This window comes from Lactuca virosa, chromosome 5 (assembly GCF_052849685.1).
Source record: "Lactuca virosa cultivar CGN04683 chromosome 5, Lactuca_virosa_CGN04683_v6, whole genome shotgun sequence".
NCBI classification, from domain to species: domain Eukaryota; kingdom Viridiplantae; phylum Streptophyta; class Magnoliopsida; order Asterales; family Asteraceae; genus Lactuca; species Lactuca virosa.
Window position 1 is genome coordinate 203,550,660 of NC_136430.1, and position 18,035 is coordinate 203,568,694.

General features: G+C 34.9%; 1 protein-coding gene across 1 annotated transcript; it reads left to right on the top strand.

The window, feature by feature from the left end:
- Positions 1-3,569: 3,569 nt before the first annotated feature.
- On the top strand, positions 3,570-4,351 carry LOC145112268 (secreted RxLR effector protein 161-like). Its single transcript, XM_079048452.1, has 2 exons — positions 3,570-3,867; positions 4,281-4,351. The coding sequence occupies exons 1-2, from the start codon at positions 3,570-3,572 to the stop codon at positions 4,349-4,351; spliced, it is 369 nt and encodes a 122-aa protein (XP_078904578.1).
- Positions 4,352-18,035: the final 13,684 nt, after the last annotated feature.

The window sequence follows — 18,035 nt, forward strand, 5'->3', positions numbered from 1 at the left end:
AAACATACATACAATGATAATCGGTCTTAGGGTTTTGAGACCACGACACTTTTGTAAACAGAAAATATAGGATTTTCTGGGGAAATATACAGTTAAACAATACCTTCTACTTACAACAGAAAATACAGGATCTTTTCCGGATTACATTTTTATATACATTCCAAAAATAGAAAACACACATGCATTAGTACTTGATTTTGACACATCACTATTAAACCATTTTTCAGAAAATATCGGAATTTCTGGTGTTTTACGAACAATACAAACCTTTTCATTCAAACATGCTTATGAACTTACCAACATTATATATGTTGACGTTTTCAAAATAACTTGTATTCTCAGGGAATCGTTAAGCGGAAAGGTCTACAAGAACATGTGGAATTTATCGTATTTTGTTATCATCATACATTGAATATTATGGCATGTAATTTATGATACTATACTTGATGTAAACAATGTTGGTTGTATTTTGATATGTATGATGATGGTGTTGTCTTGTTTCAAATATATACATTGTGATGATATTACAAAATGAAGTCACCCAAGCCCCCAGATGTTTCCGTCGTCTGGTTCGGGGGTGTGACATTAGCCCAACTCCACAACTTGTTGTAGAGTGTTGAGTCAGGAATTAAGGGAAAGAATCAAGCCCCTTTCACTACTGCTAGTGCTCCCGTTCTCACCATTGGGCAAAGAAAAGGGAAGAATAGGAAGGTTGCTACCAAAGTTAACTGGAAGAACAAGGCCCAAGTTAGGTCATTTAGCAATGGCCCAAAGGCAAGGTCGAATTCAGACATTCCAGCTGTTAGTGATCCCAAAGAGGCCATTTCTTACTATTGCAATGACAAGGGCCATTGGAAGAGGAGCTGCCCCAAGTACTTGCAAGATATCAAGGACGGCAAGGTCAAGCCATCGTCAACAGGTATATACATTATTCAAACTAATAACACACAATCTACTCATTCTTTGGTCCTTGATACAGGATGTGGTTTTCACATGTGTTCTGATTTGCAGGGGCTAAAAGAAAGCAAGGAGGTGGAGCATGGGAGGATGAATCTAATCATGGGAAATAGGTGATCTTCTCCTGTTACCAAGATTTGGACTTATCAACTTGTGCTTAGTAGTGATGTCAGGATTAGTTTAATTGATTGTTGCTATTCACCAGAAATGACACGAAACATTATTTCATTTCATGCATTGTTCATACAAGGTTTTCGTTATTCATTTAATAATTTGAATGGTTCAGTTTTAGTTTATAAAAATGGTATTTTTATATTTGAAGCTTTACCTTGCAATGGTGTGTATGAAATAGTGACTTGTATTGATAGCTTAGGCAATAGTGTATTTCACATTGATTCGTCTAATGATTTACACAAGGCATGCTTGTGGCATTGTCGTCTTGGGAACATTAACAAGAAACACATCGCCCAACCCCAAAAGGATGGAGTGTTGGAATCATTTGACCTAAGGTCAGATAATGAATGCGAATTTTGTCTTTTGGGAAATATGACAAAATCACCTTTCACTAGATTTTGTGAAAGAGGTGAAGATTTGTTGGACCTCATACATATAGATGTGTGTGAACTCTTCAGATCTAGCACGAGAGATGCTAATCAGTTTTATGTAACATTCACGAATGATTATAATAAGTTTGGTTATATCTACTTGATCAAACATAAATCACAAACCTTTGAAAAGTTCAAAGAGTTTAAACATGAAGTCGAGAATCAATTATGCGGGAAGATAAAGATGCTCCGATCTGATAGAGGATGAGAGTATCTTAGTATCGAGTTCCACCCCTACCTCAAGGAATATGGAATAGTTTCACAATTGACTCCTCCTAGGACACCATAACTTAATGGTGTGGCTGAGAGGCACAATCGGACCTTGTTGGACATGGTTCGTTCCATGATGAGTCGAGCCATTCTTTCGATTTCCTTCTGGGGGTATGCCTTAGAGACAGCCACCAATATTCTAAATCTTGTCCCTACTAAAAAGGTTGCCAAAACACCTCACGAGATGTGGACAAGGAAGGTTCCTCGTTAGCACATATCAAATTCTGGGGTTGTGAAGCTATCGCTAGACGAGAGACTCATGATAAGCTAAAAGCCAGAAGTGAGAAGTGTATTTTCATTTGCTACCCATAAAATTCTTTTGGATATTTGTTCTACAAGCCTAGTGAAAACGTAGTTTTTGAAGCATGAAGAGGAGTCTTTCACGAGAGAGAGATCATATGCAAAGAGGACAGTGGGAGCACAATTGACCTTGAAGAGATTCAAGAGTCAACTAATGAAGGAGCCTTAGAAGACACTAGCACTCAACCAAAGGAAGAAATTCCAGTTGAGCCAGTTGACAATTCATTACCTCTTCGTCGTTCTAGTAGAGTTAACATGCCACCTGAATTCTATGGTTTTCATAACTTCATATGTTGATACATTTATCAGTGATCAAACACTGGTTAATTTGGATGAGCCTGCTAACTACAAGGAACCAACGGCAAGCCCTAAGGCTTCAAAGTGGAAAGAGGCAATGGACAGTAAGATGAACTCCATGTATGACAAACAAATTTGGAATTTGGTTGATCAAGAACCTGGTCGAAAGACAGTTGGTTGCAAATGGAACTTCAAGAAGAAGACCGATATCGATGGAAATGTGCCTACATTCAAGGCCCGACTGGTTGTGAAGGGCTTTACTCAAACCCTGAGGATTGACTATGATGAGACCTTCTTGCCAGTGGCTAAGATAAATTTTATTAGGATAATGTTCGCCATAGCTGCCTTTCATGATTATGAAATCTAGCAGATGGATGTCAAAACCGTTTTACTTAATGGAAAGTTGGCTGAGGATGTTTACATGAGTTTGATAGAGGGCTTTGTTGATGCAAAGTTTCCCAATAGAGTGTGTAAGCTTGAGAAATCCATTTATGGGTTGAAACAAGCACCTCACATCTGGAATCTTTGTTTCCATGAGAAAGTCAAAGAGTTTGGTTTCCTTAGAAATGAGGACGATTCTTGTGTGTATGTCAAAGCTATTAGGAGTATAGTAACCTTTCTAGTATTATGTGTTGATGACATACTACTTATAGGAAACGGCATTCCAACCTTGCAAGAAATGAAATCTTGGGTTGGAAAGTGGTTCGCTATGAAGGATCTACGAGAGGCTGCCTATAATCTCGGGATAAGAATTTTGAAAGATAGAAAGAAAAGACTAATTGGACTTAGTCAAAGTACATACTTGGACAAAGTACTAAAACGGTTTAGCATGGAAAATTCCAAGAAAGGATAGGCCGATAACTACTTATTTAAAGCAATGCCAAATTGAGTAAGACTCAAAGCCCCAGTATGGATGAGGAGATAGTTGATATTAGTCGAGTCCCTTATGCTTCAGCTGTAGGATCGATCATGTACGCTATGGCATGTACTCGCCCTGATGTGTCCTTGGATTTAAGAATGGTCAGTCTCTATTAGGGAAATCCTGGCAAGGATCATTGGACAACAGTGAAGAAAATTCTCAAGTATCTGTGAATAAAAAAGGATATGATTCTAGTTTTTGGAGGCAGTGATACGTTGAGAATGACTGCGTATAGTGACTCTAGCTTTCAAATAGATAGAGACAACTTTTGTTCTCAATCTGGTTGGGTGTTTATGTTAAATGGTGGAGTAGTTACTTGGAAAAGTTCCAAGCAAGACACAATGGTTGATTCTATGTGTGAATCAGAGTGCATAGCGGCGAGTGAATCATCAAAGGAAGCAGCTTGGTTAAGAAATTTCATTGGAGATCTTGGAGTAGCTCCAACCATTCAGGAACCGATGGAACTTTTCTACGATAATGATGGTGCGGATGCTTTGACTAAAGAACCAAGAGACCATGGTAAGTCAAGACATGTCGACAAAAAGTACCATTATATCAGACATAGAGTAGAAGAATGTCACCTCATTGTGAATAGGGTACCATCTAAAAAGAATCCTACACATCCTTTGACGAAGGCTCTAAGTAGGGTCAAACATAATCAACATACTAGGAGCATTGGATTAAGAGATGATATTAGTTTTAGTAGTTAGATGATTATTTTGAAACTCGTAAAAAATAAATGTAACTGATTTTTTGTTGATCAAATAATAGAGATTATTTATGAGTTTGTTTACTGCCTTTGTCAATTATTTATTCTTTTGTTTCGTTTTGCATGTTTTACTTCCCGAATAATGTAATTATTTTAAATTCCACAGTCACTCATACCTTGGTAAGTAAGTAGTGAATTAATATTGTCATGAATTGGAATGTAGATTGTCTAAGGAGGTTAGACATAGCGATTGTATTGCTACACATTCATGAGTACATAGAAATGAAGATTTAAGTATTGGATAAACCCACGCTCAGAAAATTACTTCATGGATCATACCACGGGTAATTCTGAGACGATAATATCTTTTATTCTTGAAATGGAGATATATGAGTTGTAATTTACAAGTCGGTTGTGCATTGGTATTGCGAAAACGCATCAGTAACATGAGGTTATAAAATGCAGTGTCATGTATGATTTGATGAGTAAAAGATACAAGCATATAAGTCAAAGTTTATTCGTTCATTTTTCCCTAACGGGAAAAGTGATATCTTTGGGACCCTTGGTGATTTGGTGTTGACTTATAGTGTTGGACCCAACCAAAACTCAGTTGATGTGTTAGATTTGAAGTCTTATGTCGTCATCACAAATTAGAAATCAAGAAACAAAACTTGGACTATGAGATTGATTCTAATCCACATCTCATATCCGTATGATATCTTGTAGAATGGAGGAATATATTATCACTTATCTTAGGACCAATGTATGCTTGGTTTAGAGTTCGGAAGTTGCTATGGAAGCACTCCTTGCTGTCTAATTTAGATGTTATACCGGTAATTACAGTTATAGACTTATCCAAGTGGGAGACTGTTGGATTAGGTGTCTAAGAAAATAACTTAATTAGTATATACTTGAATTATTAGCAAAGTCCTTTTGGGTTGCCCTCAAACCTAGTAATTGAATATGATGGCTTTTAGAGAGAGAGAGAGAGACTGATTTATTCATTTATTATATGATTAATAAATAGCAATAAATGAATTTATTAATATATTATGAAAATAATATATTAACTAGAAATAGTAATATTTAATTAAGAATTAATCAGAAATCAATTAGAATTAATTTTGGGATTAATTGGGTTAGTTAAAAGTACAAGGGTCTAATTGTAATTGTTCAAAAGTTGAGCAAGAAGGTCTGAAACCTTCCTTGGAAGGGGTGCATGGTTTCTAAGAGTATTCTAGTGCATTTAGAATATTCCTTACAGATCATTAGGAAGCTGAATACTTACCAATTTGAATTAATTTTATTTTATTCAAATTACGATTATCTAGGGTTTCCTAATTCAGGTATAAATAGACCCTATGAGCTATAATTTTCGACCACTCTCCTTTTCTAAGAGCCAAGGCCGGAAATTTGATCTCCTCTCTCCTCTTTCTTTAAGTTTTCTAGTTACTAGGGTTAGGTGTGAACCATCAGAGGCACGAGATTTCTGGTGCTTGCTTCGAAAGATTTGAAGAAGGATTTTAGGTTTGTTTACAATAAAAAAATCAAGAGGTATGTAATCTTCCTTTATGAATTCTGATTTCGTTAGGGTTATTGTAGTTTGATAGTTAATAGTATGTTGCATTTATGTGAAAGACATAAATCCCTTTAGGTTGTATGTGCCCTAATAATTTAATTTTTTAAATGTTTTTCCGCTTAGAGCATTGTTTTGTAATCTGTTTTTTCCATCAAGACATCAGCATCAAGGGTAACTTTGGAAGGTCCGAATAGCGATTTAAAGTCGATTTTAATAATGACTTGTTGACTTGGTTTGTCCATAGAGGGTGCATCACATTCCATGATGTGATAGGTGATATCCGTTTGTGAGTGGTTTCGAATAAACAAGTCATCAAATGTGAAATCAAAGTTTTCTTCAATTAGACGTCTTCTTTTGTTTAGAACCCTATATGTAATCCTTCTGGTGGAGTATACGAGAATTATGGCTTCATCACATTTTGGTTGAAATTTTCTCAAATGATCTTTGTTATTCTTGATGAAACACTTGCAACCAAATATGTGAAAGAACTTGACATTAGGTTTCTTACCTTTGAGTTCTTGATACATCGTGCATTTGAGTCGTTTGTTGTTTATGATTTAGTTTTGAACAAAGCAACCAGTAGCTACTACTTTAGCCCATAAGTGTAACAGAATATTTGCTAAGTTGAACATGGACCTGGCTAATTCAACAAGGGTTCAAACATTTTGTTGAGGAGTGTAAGGAGCAGAGAAATTATGATAAATGCCTTTTTCATCAAGATAATTTTTTAGAAGAGCATTAATAAATTCAGTGTCAGTGTCACTCGGGATGCTTCTAACCAGAAACTTTATACAAACTTTAATCCTTTTGATGAAGTTAATCAATTCCTAAGCGGTTTCTAATTTTTGTCGAAGAAAGAAAACCCATATGAAACTAGTGTGTCCATCCATAATTACCAATATGTATTTATTCTGAGACATACCTTTAATTACCAAGGGCCACATAAGTCAATGTGTAGTAACTGTAGAGGTTATTTAATGGTAAAATCAGTGATCAGAGGATGCCTTTTTTTTGCTGATTTTCCACATTCACAAGCATCATATAGGGTGTTTCTATCAAATTTCAGAAGTGGCATTCCTCGTACAAGTTCACCAGTAACTAAGTTGATGTATTTGAAATTCAAGTGAGCTAGACGTCGGTGGCACAACCAACTTTCATCAGAAGCTGCTTTGACAAGAAAACATAATTGAGGTTTCCTAATCATGAGTTCAATGTCCATAGGATACATATTTCCATTTTCGTTTGATGTGATGAAATATTCCGATCGATCTTGATACATAATATAGTTGTGTTTTTCATCAAACTGTAACATCCCATTTTTCACAACCAAAATTTTTATTTTTATTAAGGTAAAAACTTTCCAATTTATAATACCATTATTAAGAAAACCGTTTATTTCAAATTACATTTATTAAAAATCAGAGTATCTTGGAAAACACGAAATCCTTAATGTTGTTGATGAGTGTGTACAGTCCTGCCTTCGTCTTCCCGAAATCACCGATGATACCTGAAACCATAAACAACAGGGTAAGCATAAAGCTTAGTGAGTTTATCCCAAAATACCTCATACGATAAACATACAATCATGAATCGGGTCCACTCATCCACCAGGCTAGAATACCCAGGGTTTGTTGGCCTACCACCTCAACCCAACCGCTCTACCAGAGCCTTTGTGCCTTCAGCTTATAGTCGGGCTGCACCGGGTATCTTGTGTTGGGTTTTGAGCATTCTAACACTCCTATGGTGTACATGCAACCCTATAAACCTTAGATCTATGTTTTCTCTATTATATATGCAAATATTAACTATTCCAAGGTTTCATCCTAACTAGCATATTATGAAGCACCTATACTACAAAGTTCTAGTTAGATGACATACCTTTTGATGTAGCTTGATGTCTTCAAGCTTTAAGAGCTTAGCCCCAATAGTGTGAAAGCCTCAAATGGAATCACAAATCACCAAAACACCTTGGAAGAACTTGAGAGAATATGTATGCACACTAAAATCGGCCCACTCTTATTTTCACACACTTGTGCCAATTTTGTGAACCAAGGACCCCTTTATATATTATGGAGGATTAGGGTTACATCCATGTAAACCCTAATACCCATGACCTTTCATTTACATAGGATCCATGGGTTAAAAGCTCCATGGACCATCCATGAAAGCTTAGCCCAACCTAAATGAACTTGGCCCATTCCATATATATAAGAGTCCATATTTAATTAGTTCTTTTTGATCACTTAATTAATTCTAAATTAATTCTTGATCAATACTAATTAAATAATATGATTCCATATTAATATACTAGAACTTATAATATATTAATATAAATCATAAATATACTATTCTCAAAAGACTATCCATATAAATTGTACGGGTGAAGTGCAACCTAAATGGACCATGCCGGGTCGGGTCAAGTACATACCAAATATAGTTATGGACTTAGACATTAATCCAACAATCTCCCACTTGGATAAGTCTAAAACTATTATTGAGTATGACTTCAAAACCTAACTGGCAATCGTAGCTCTTAAAGCCGCTGTCGAACTCTGACCTTGTCAATGACTTGTCCATTAGATAAGGGATCATATATTCCTCCATTCTAGATATCATATGGACTGAGACATGGATTATAATCATTCTCTCTGTCCAATTGTTGTTTTCCGATTTTCGATTTATGATGACTGACTGATTGAACAAATCAAATCAGTCCTGGCTTGGCCAAGCACTCACATGTGTCATCGCTAAATCATCGAGGGGCCCACAGATATCGCTTTTATCCCGAAGGTAAAAGGAATGGATAAACTTCGACTCATATGGCTTGTTCTACTACTTGTTGAATCATACACAAAGGCATGTTTTATAACATCGAGTTACCAATGCGTTTTCGTGCAATCAATGTATAACCAACTCATAGTAACAACTCATATCTCCAGGTTTTAAGAATATAAGATATTATCGTCTCATGATCACTCGTGATAAAATCCATGAAGTGATTCAAATGAGCGTGGGTTGAATCCAATACTCAGAACTTATGAGCACTCATGAGTGTTGTAGCACCACTTTGTCCACCAACTTGGACCTCTACAAACCAACCCATGACAGTCTTGATTCATATCTACTTCCAACATATGACCGACTGTGGATGGTTTGAATAACTTAATCATTCAGGAAGAGCGACTTAGTTATTCTGGAAGTCAAAACATGCAAAGTGAAAAACAAGAATAAATGAATCAAATATGGTATCAAACCCTATGAATATAAATAAACACTTTTATTTATCACCATACTGATTACTCATTATTCATTGTTTCGGTTTTATCAACTTTATACGTGAATTAAAAACACTAGTTGTCCCATGCTCCAAGCATGTACACTATGTTTTTCTTAAACAATAGCTTTGCCATACACCAAGTATGCACTCTATGTTTGTCTATGATCCTTACTTTGTGAAATAAACCAATTGAACATAATTTCAATGATTCTAATTTCACACTCCCAAATCCTTATCGAAAAATGTGAGAATTTCAAATTCCTATCATTTATCGAAATCTGTTTAGATTTTAAACTTATATGCACTGACCCTCCTGTAATGAATATGTACAAAGTCACAAAGACTTGTCAACAGTCATTATAAGGTATTCCAATGGAGATCAACTCCATGGAAACTAAGTCTCATATTCAAAGTACATTGCTTTGGACATGCTTCTTGCATTAAGTTTTCTAATCTTACACAGATAACTTCCACCTATGGAGACAACTCCATATTCTCATTTTGACTATCACTTCTGAATAAGAGATGCCTCTTTTCAGAATATGTCAATAAGGTCCTTCCAAAATTAGCACTATACTTCCAACTGTCCCTGAGCAACCAATCTTTGGTAAACCTCAGATTGTCCTCGACAATTGCTTAATCATTTTAGTCATATCCAATTCTAGACCTTTTCCCTTCTTAATGCCTCTGGGCATTTGGAAAAATTTAGAAATGACAAATATTATAGCACATGCAATCGATCCTGTACCCAAAGCAAATGGTACACGATTCATGATGTCTCACATAAAGACATGATTCTAGACCAGTCTTTTGCTACAATATTTTTATTTGCCATGTTTTCAAAATTTGACTATGAAGAGGGATGCCGTAATCATAATCGAATTTTGAGAACGCAATATATAGAATTTCCTTAAGTTGTACCAATCCAACATGAAATTCATATATATATTCTTGACTAAAGATGATTAAGGTCTCAATCTAAGCCTTTAGAACTAAAATGAAGTATATCCTCTCCCTTAATTATAGCAAAACAACTTTTTCAATCCCTGCAGCCTCACGAATTGAAACTTTTGTTTTCTATAATTAACATTGCTAACTTGCAACACTAACAATAATTATCATGCTCCCACTAACATGATGATTATTAGCATAACACTTATGCTCCCACTAGCTTTGACATGTACTCAGAAATCAGCTGGACTTCTAGAAATCAATACTTTATTGACTTTCTTACCAAAGTTCAGATTTCTGATACGAGATGCTTTGATAAAACTTTATCAAAATCATACACCTTTCCTTAGATAGCATGCATGTGTGTCTAAACAATTTCAGAACTATGAAAAGGGATGCCGTAATCATAGTCTCAATTGTTTAGACCTTTTGCCATCTGCTTCAAATCTACTTGGTGGAAGTGTTTCCTCACCATCATTTTCATGAATCGGAGAGAAACCTTATGACCCTTAGATTTTATGGTGTATGTGTTCTTATCCATGTGAATCGTCAAAACCATAGTCACAAGACAATGATAATGATAAATCCAAACTCATATGGAGTGAACTTATGCAATCTTAACTTCTTGCCACCTGGCAGTACAGGGCCTGCCATTGCTTCCAAGTTGTTATGCAACCAATTGAGAACTTTCAGAACTCCTATGCAAAGCCAACTTTAACTGGAATGGGCACAGAATATGTCAACACGATAGGTTATAAACCTCAAGTCGTGTGCTAGTGAAGAACCTCAGGTTTTATTCTTGATTAGTTCTTGAAATTCTTTTTAGGATCTTTAAGACTCCCACTATCCTCTTAACATATAAGACTATCTTGCCAAATATTCAAGAGATAGTGCGGATTCTTTATCAAGACAAACACTTCACACAATTGGCCTTAGTTGGTCTTTGTTTTATCCAAAACAACACAACTTACCAATTTTCAAATGTACAAGAGTAGGACACTTTTACTCTTACATTTGACAAGTGTTTTAAACCTTTCTTTAAGATATGTCACTCAAGTTACAATCTTGGAGTATGACTCTAAGAATTGTTTTGGAACGCAGTATGACTCATCTTCCTGATCTAACCATTTCAACAATTCATGACTCCTCTTCTTAGTCATAAGAATGCACTAAGATGACCTTTAGAGGACTAATTGTGATATGATTTCTAAATCATTAAGATGATCACAAACATGATACTAAAGTACTCTCCCATCTTTTTAGATTTGAGAAACTTTTATCTTTCTGCCTAATTTGATTCTTCCCATTCGTTCTGCCATACATTGAGACTTTTCCAATGTTTCAGAATTATACTTAAACTTGTAAGTATAACCATATTTACTAAACTTTAGTAAATCAAATAGTCTTAACGAGCTTTGTGGTGGACATGACCAGTGCACAAGAATGTGTACTCGATCCCTTTAGTCCTTCACTTGACTCACACATCCATGTGAACAAGTAATTAGTCTTGATTTTCCAATGCTTGAAAGTTTTCATTCATCATACTATTCAACTTGCATGATTCCAAGTTTCGGTCCAATTGAAACTTGGGTGATGAGGAACTTTCCTGATTTGGTAAATTTAGACACTACCACAAATGAAAGAATCAAATCCATTTTCCAATATTGCTGTCAGTGGAATCATATAAGCAACAATTTTCCACAAATGTCATTGTAAGGATACTTCAAATAAATAAAATTAAACAATTTTCTTTTATTTTAAAACTTTGCGGAAAAACTTATCCTTACAATCCACATGGAAAATTGTTGTTATCTATTCCTTAGCAATATATCATAACTTCTTAAGCAACTGCTCAAAATTCTGATGCGATCGAAATCCACCTTCGCGATCAGAATCAGCATATACTTCCTTTAAGATTTATCTCTATTCTTTGATTCTTAAAACATCAACATGTGACCCAGTCACATCATGTAATGAGGATCTCAGAATAGAACTTAACAGAGTTAGATAATGGGCTCTACCTGATGTAGAGTCAAACTTATTGACTTTAACATCCTTAGGTAAATTTGGCAGCTTTGCAATCAACGCCCCTTCCTTTGGCAAAATAAACATATGGACCCTTTGGTAATGGGACTATCTCAGACTTAGCCTTTCTCTTTACCATTTGGTCAACCGGGTTGACTATGGCCAATCCCTTTCCATTGGAAAGAGAATGCTTTTTCTGGATTTCCAGTGTCACCATTGTCACTGTCCATAAAGTTTTTGGGAAGTTGATCTTCTAATCAAATTTGCTTTACTATCGTTCCAAATCATTGCTGATTCAGCAGCACCAAGCAAGTAGATATGATCATTAAGGTTCATGTCATAGTCTGTTTCATAGTAGTCCCAAAGGAACTCACTATGTGACTTAGAAAGTGATTGAACATCCAACTTTCTCAAGACTTTGACACCCAACTCTCCCGGCTTGTCAATATGTGACTTCATCTCTAAGATGTGATCACACATAGACCTTGCTTGCCATTAGGGCTTGAGTGACCTTGAACTTGTGGGTTAGGGAGAATAATTGGAGGAGGTGGAGGAAGAGAAGTATGACTTCCATGAGCCAAACTCGGGAAGTCATATTCATTAGGAAAGCTTGGTTTGGGAAGATCATTGTTGTCTAAACCAGACATCAACAATGGGAGAAATTCACGTAAAGTTGATTTAAGTCCTTAATATAACACCCAATATGATATATTAAGGCTAGGACCCAACAAACTATTTTATAACTTGGAAGAGGGATGCCGTAATCCAAGCGATAAAATATTTGAAGGTAGGTAAATGACGATTCACCAATTTCCACCAAGATAAACGAAATGTATTATTAGGTTTTAATTGGTTTTGAAACTCCTAGATTCTTTTGAGATTCATTGAACTTTTCAATGGCATGTTTCAATCTCGAGTGTGCCCTTCAGGTTTTGTGACTGGGATGCTGAGGATCACAAAACAAGGTGTGAAGTAACCATGCAAGTATACTTGGTACCCTTAATATTTACCCCTCAATCGATGTGCCGGTTAGCCACACACGCTCCAACGATACTATGATAAACATTAAGTTACCCTTTGCCTACCTTGTTAAGTCCAGGTTAGTGTGCCGGTTAACCACACACGCTCCACTAACAGCTTAAACAAAGTGCAAAGTGTAATTTCATGGATTAGCACCTTATTCACATTTTCCTAAGTAACTAAAATTGGGAATTTATAAGTGTTTAGTTACTTAGTATTTATCATTATACTTATAATGAAGGGAGAATTATAGTCCTTGTCCTACCTGTTCGGCTAACGACCCTCCACCAGTCAAGGAAGCGGTGGGTGAGAGTGGACACCCATTAAACTGCCATTTTATAGGCGGTAACCTTATACCCCCCTTATAAACCGGCTTCGTGAATGAGGCCTACTAATGGTAAGACGACTTGCTCTTATACATATAATATATTAAACTTTTAATATTATAATAGTATAAGGGTGTATTTTAGACATTTAAAATACTTGGTGGTTTAATCTATTAATTAAACTATACTCTTAATTTTATTAAATTTAAACCATGTCATTATGGAATTATTAATTCTCTTTTAATTAAACACTTTAATTATCTATTAATAAAGTCCATAAGAGTTAATTGAATTATTCAATAAAAACATCATAATTCCAATTATTAAATTCAAAATTAAAACCATTTAATTAATTGTTTAAGTTATGAACCCAAGAGTTTTAAAATTCAATTCTTTTTTTTTTATCATAAAAAACTTTTTCCAAATTCCAAAACTTGAGGGCAAGTTTTGTAACTCTTGAAAACCTTTGGGTTTCATAACTTATGGAATTAATGGTGTTTTATGATGAAACTTTCCATGTTCCATAACTTAAGAACAAGTTATGGAATTGTTTAAAACATTAACACCAAATTTTGTAACTCCATAAAAACTTTGAATCAATTTTTTTTTAAAAAAAAACTTTCATATCCATAACTTATGGAAGTTTCAAAAACCCTTAAGATCACAACTTTAAAAAAAACTTTTGAGCTCCAAAATTTTATGACAAAATATGTAACTCCTTAAAACATTTAGATCAAACTTTTAAAACTAATAAAATAATCATATCATTTTATCATTTACTAAATTTAACCTAATTCAACTCATATAACAAATGATTCAAATTTTACAAATAATTCGTTTTTCACAAAACAAGTAATTATCTTAAAATTTGACAAACGTCATGTTTTTTTTTCCTTTTTTTTCAACTTGAAAATAAAACATTTGCATCAATATAACAGAAAACAACCTATGGCTCTGACACCACTGTTGGGTTTTGAGCATTCTAACACTCCTATGGTGTACATGCAACCCTATAAACCTTGGATCTATGTTTTCTCTATTATGCATGCAAATATTAACTATTCCAAGGTTTCATCCTAACTAGCATATTATGAAGCACCTATACTACAAAGTTCTAGTTAGATGACATACCTTTTGATGTAGCTTGATGTCTTCAAGCTTTAAGAGCTTAGCCCCAATAGTGTGGAAGCCTCAAATGGAATCACAAATCACCAAAACACCTTGGAAGAACTTGAGAGAATATGTATGCACACTAAAATCGGCCCACTCTTATTTTCACACACTTGTGCCAATTTTGTGAGCCAATGACCCCTTTATATATTATGGAGGATTAGGGTTACATCCATGTAAACCCTAATACCCATGACCTTTCATTTACATAGGATCCATGGGTTAAAAGCTCCATGGACCATCCATGAAAGCTTAGCCCAACCTAAATGAACTTGGCCCATTCCATATATATAAGAGTCCATATTTAATTAGTTCTTTTTGATCACTTAATTAATTCTAAATTAATTCTTGATCAATACTAATTAAATAATATGATTCCATATTAATATATTAGAACTTATAATATATTAATATAAATCATAAATATACTATTCTCAAAAGACTATCCATATAAATTGTGCCGGTGAAGTGCAACCCAAATGGACCATGCCGGGTCGGGTCAAGTACATACCAAATATAGTTATGGACTTAGAAATTAATCCAACAATCTCCCACTTGGATAAGTCTAAAACTATTATTGAGTATGACTTCAAAACCTAACTGGCAATCGTAGCTCTTAAAGTCGCTGTCGAACTCTGACCTTGTCAATGACTTGTCCATTAGATAAGGGATCATATATTCCTCCATTCTAGATATAATATGGACTGAGACATGGATTATAATCATTCTCTCTGTCCATTTGTTGTTTCCCGATTTTCGATTTATGATGACTGACTGATTGAACAAATCAAATCAGTCCTGGCTTGGCCAAGCACTTACATGTGTCATCGCTAAATCATCGAGGGGCCCACAGATATCGCTTTTATCCCGAAGGTAAAAGGAATGGATAAACTTCGACTCATATGGCTTGTTCTACTACTTGTTGAATCATACACAAAGGCATGTTTTATAACATCGAGTTACCAATGCGTTTTCGTGCAATCAATGTATAACCAACTCATAGTAACAACTCATATCTCTAGGTTTTAAGAATATAAGATATTATCGTCTCATGATCACTCGTGATAAAATCCATGAAGTGATTCAAATGAGCGTGGGTTGAATCCAATACTCAGAACTTATGAGCACTCATGAGTGTTGTAGCACCACTTTGTCCACCAACTTGGACCTCTACAAACCAACCCATGACAGTCTTGATTCATATCTACTTCCAACATATGACCGACTGTGGATGGTTTGAATAACTTAATCATTCAGGAAGAGCGACTTAGTTATTCTGGAAGTCAAAACATGCAAAGTGAAAAACAAGAATAAATGAATCAAATATGGTATCAAACCCTATGAATATAAATAAACACTTTTATTTATCACCATACTGATTACTCATTATTCATTGTTTCGGTTTTATCAACTTTATACTTGAATTAAAAACACTAGTTGTCCCATGCTCCAAGCATGTACACTATGTTTTTCTTAAACAATAGCTTTGCCATACACCAAGTATGCACTCTATGTTTGTCTATGATCCTTACTTTGTGAAATAAACCAATTGAACATAATTTCAATGATTCTAATTTCACACTCCCAAATCCTTATCGAAAAATGTGAGAGTTTCAAATTCCTATCATTTATCGAAATCTGTTTAGATTTTAAACTTATATGCACTGACCCTCCTGTAATGAATATGTACAAAGTCACAAAGACTTGTCAACAGTCATTATAAGGTATTCCAATGGAGATCAAATCCATGGAAACTAAGTCTCATATTCAAAGTACATTGCTTTGGACATGCTTCTTGCATTAAGTTTTCTAATCTTACACAGATAACTTCCACCTATGGAGACAACTCCATATTCTCATTTTGACTATCACTTCTGAATAAGAGATGCCTCTTTTCAGAATATGTCAATAAGGTCCTTCCAAAATTAGCACTATACTTCCAACTGTCCCTGAGCAACCAATCTTTGGTAAACCTCAGATTGTCCTCGACAATTGCTTAATCATTTTAGTCATATCCAATTCTAGACCTTTTCCCTTCTTAATGCCTCTGGGCATTTGGAAAAATTTAGAAATGACAAATATTATAGCACATGCAATCGATCCTGTACCCAAAGCAAATGGTACACGATTCATGATGTCTCACATAAAGACATGATTCTAGACCAGTCTTTTGCTACAATATTTTTATTTGCCATGTTTTCAAAATTTGACTATGAAGAGGGATGCCGTAATCATAATCGAATTTTGAGAACGCAATATATAGAATTTCCTTAAGTTGAACCAATCCAACATGAAAAGCATATATATATTCTTGACTAAAGATGATTAAGGTCTCAATCTAAACCTTTAGAACTAAAATGAAGTATATCCTCTCCCTTAATTATAGCAAAACAACTTTTTCAATCCCTGCAGCCTCACGAATTGAAACTTTTGTTTTCTATAATTAACATTGCTAACTTGCAACACTAACAATAATTATCATGCTCCCACTAACATGATGATTATTAGCATAACACTTATGCTCCCACTAGCTTTGACATGTACTCAGAAATCAGCTGGACTTCTAGAAATCAATACTTTATTGACTTTCTTACCAAAGTTCAGATTTCTGATACGAGATGCTTTGATAAAACTTTATCAAAATCATACACCTTTCCTTAGATAGCATGCATGTGTGTCTAAACAATTTCAGAACTATGAAAAGGGATGACGTAATCATAGTCTCAATTGTTTAGACCTTTTGCCATCTGCTTCAAATCTACTTGGTGGAAGTGTTTCCTCACCATCATTTTCATGAATCGGAGATAAACCTTATGACCCTTAGATTTTATGGTGTATGTGTTCTTATCCATGTGAATCGTCAAAACCATAGTCACAAGACAAGGATAATGACAAATCCAAACTCATATGGACTGAACTTATGCAATCTTAACTTCTTGCCACCTGGCAGTACAGGGCCTGCCATTGCTTCCAAGTTGTTATGCAACCAATTGAGAACTTTCAGAACTCCTATGTAAAGCCAACTTTAACTGGAATGGGCACAGAATATGTCAACACGATAGGTTATAAACCTCAAGTCGTGTGCTAGTGAAGAACCTCAGGTTTTATTCTTGATTAGTTCTTGAAATTCTTTTTAGGATCTTTAAGACTCCCACTATCCTCTTGACATATAAGACTATCTTGCCAAATATTCAAGAGATAGTGCGGATTCTTTATCAAGACAAACACTTCACACAATTGGCCTTAGTTGGTCTTTGTTTTATCCAAAACAACACAACTTACCAATTTTCAAATGTACAAGAGTAGGACACTTTTACTCTTACATTTGACAAGTGTTTTAAACCTTTCTTTAAGATATGTCACTCAAGTTACAATCTTGGAGTATGACTCTAAGATTTGTTTTGGAACGAAGTATGACTCATCTTCCTGATCTAACCATTTCAACAATTCATGACTCCTCTTCTTAGTCATAAGAATGCACTAAGATGACCTTTAGAGGACTAATTGTGATATGATTTCTAAATCATTAAGATGATCACAAACATGATACTAAAGTACTCTCCCATCTTTTTAGATTTGAGAAACTTTTATCTTTCTGCCTAATTTGATTCTTCCCATTCGTTCTGCCAT

Coding starts and splice junctions, on each gene's coding strand:
- LOC145112268 (XM_079048452.1), top strand. CDS start 3,570: ATGACTGCGTATAGTGACTCTAGCTTTCAAATAGATAGAGACAACTTT. Junction 3,868..4,280: donor TAAAGAACCAAGAGACCATG/GTAAGTCAAGAC, acceptor ATTGGAATGTAG/ATTGTCTAAGGAGGTTAGAC.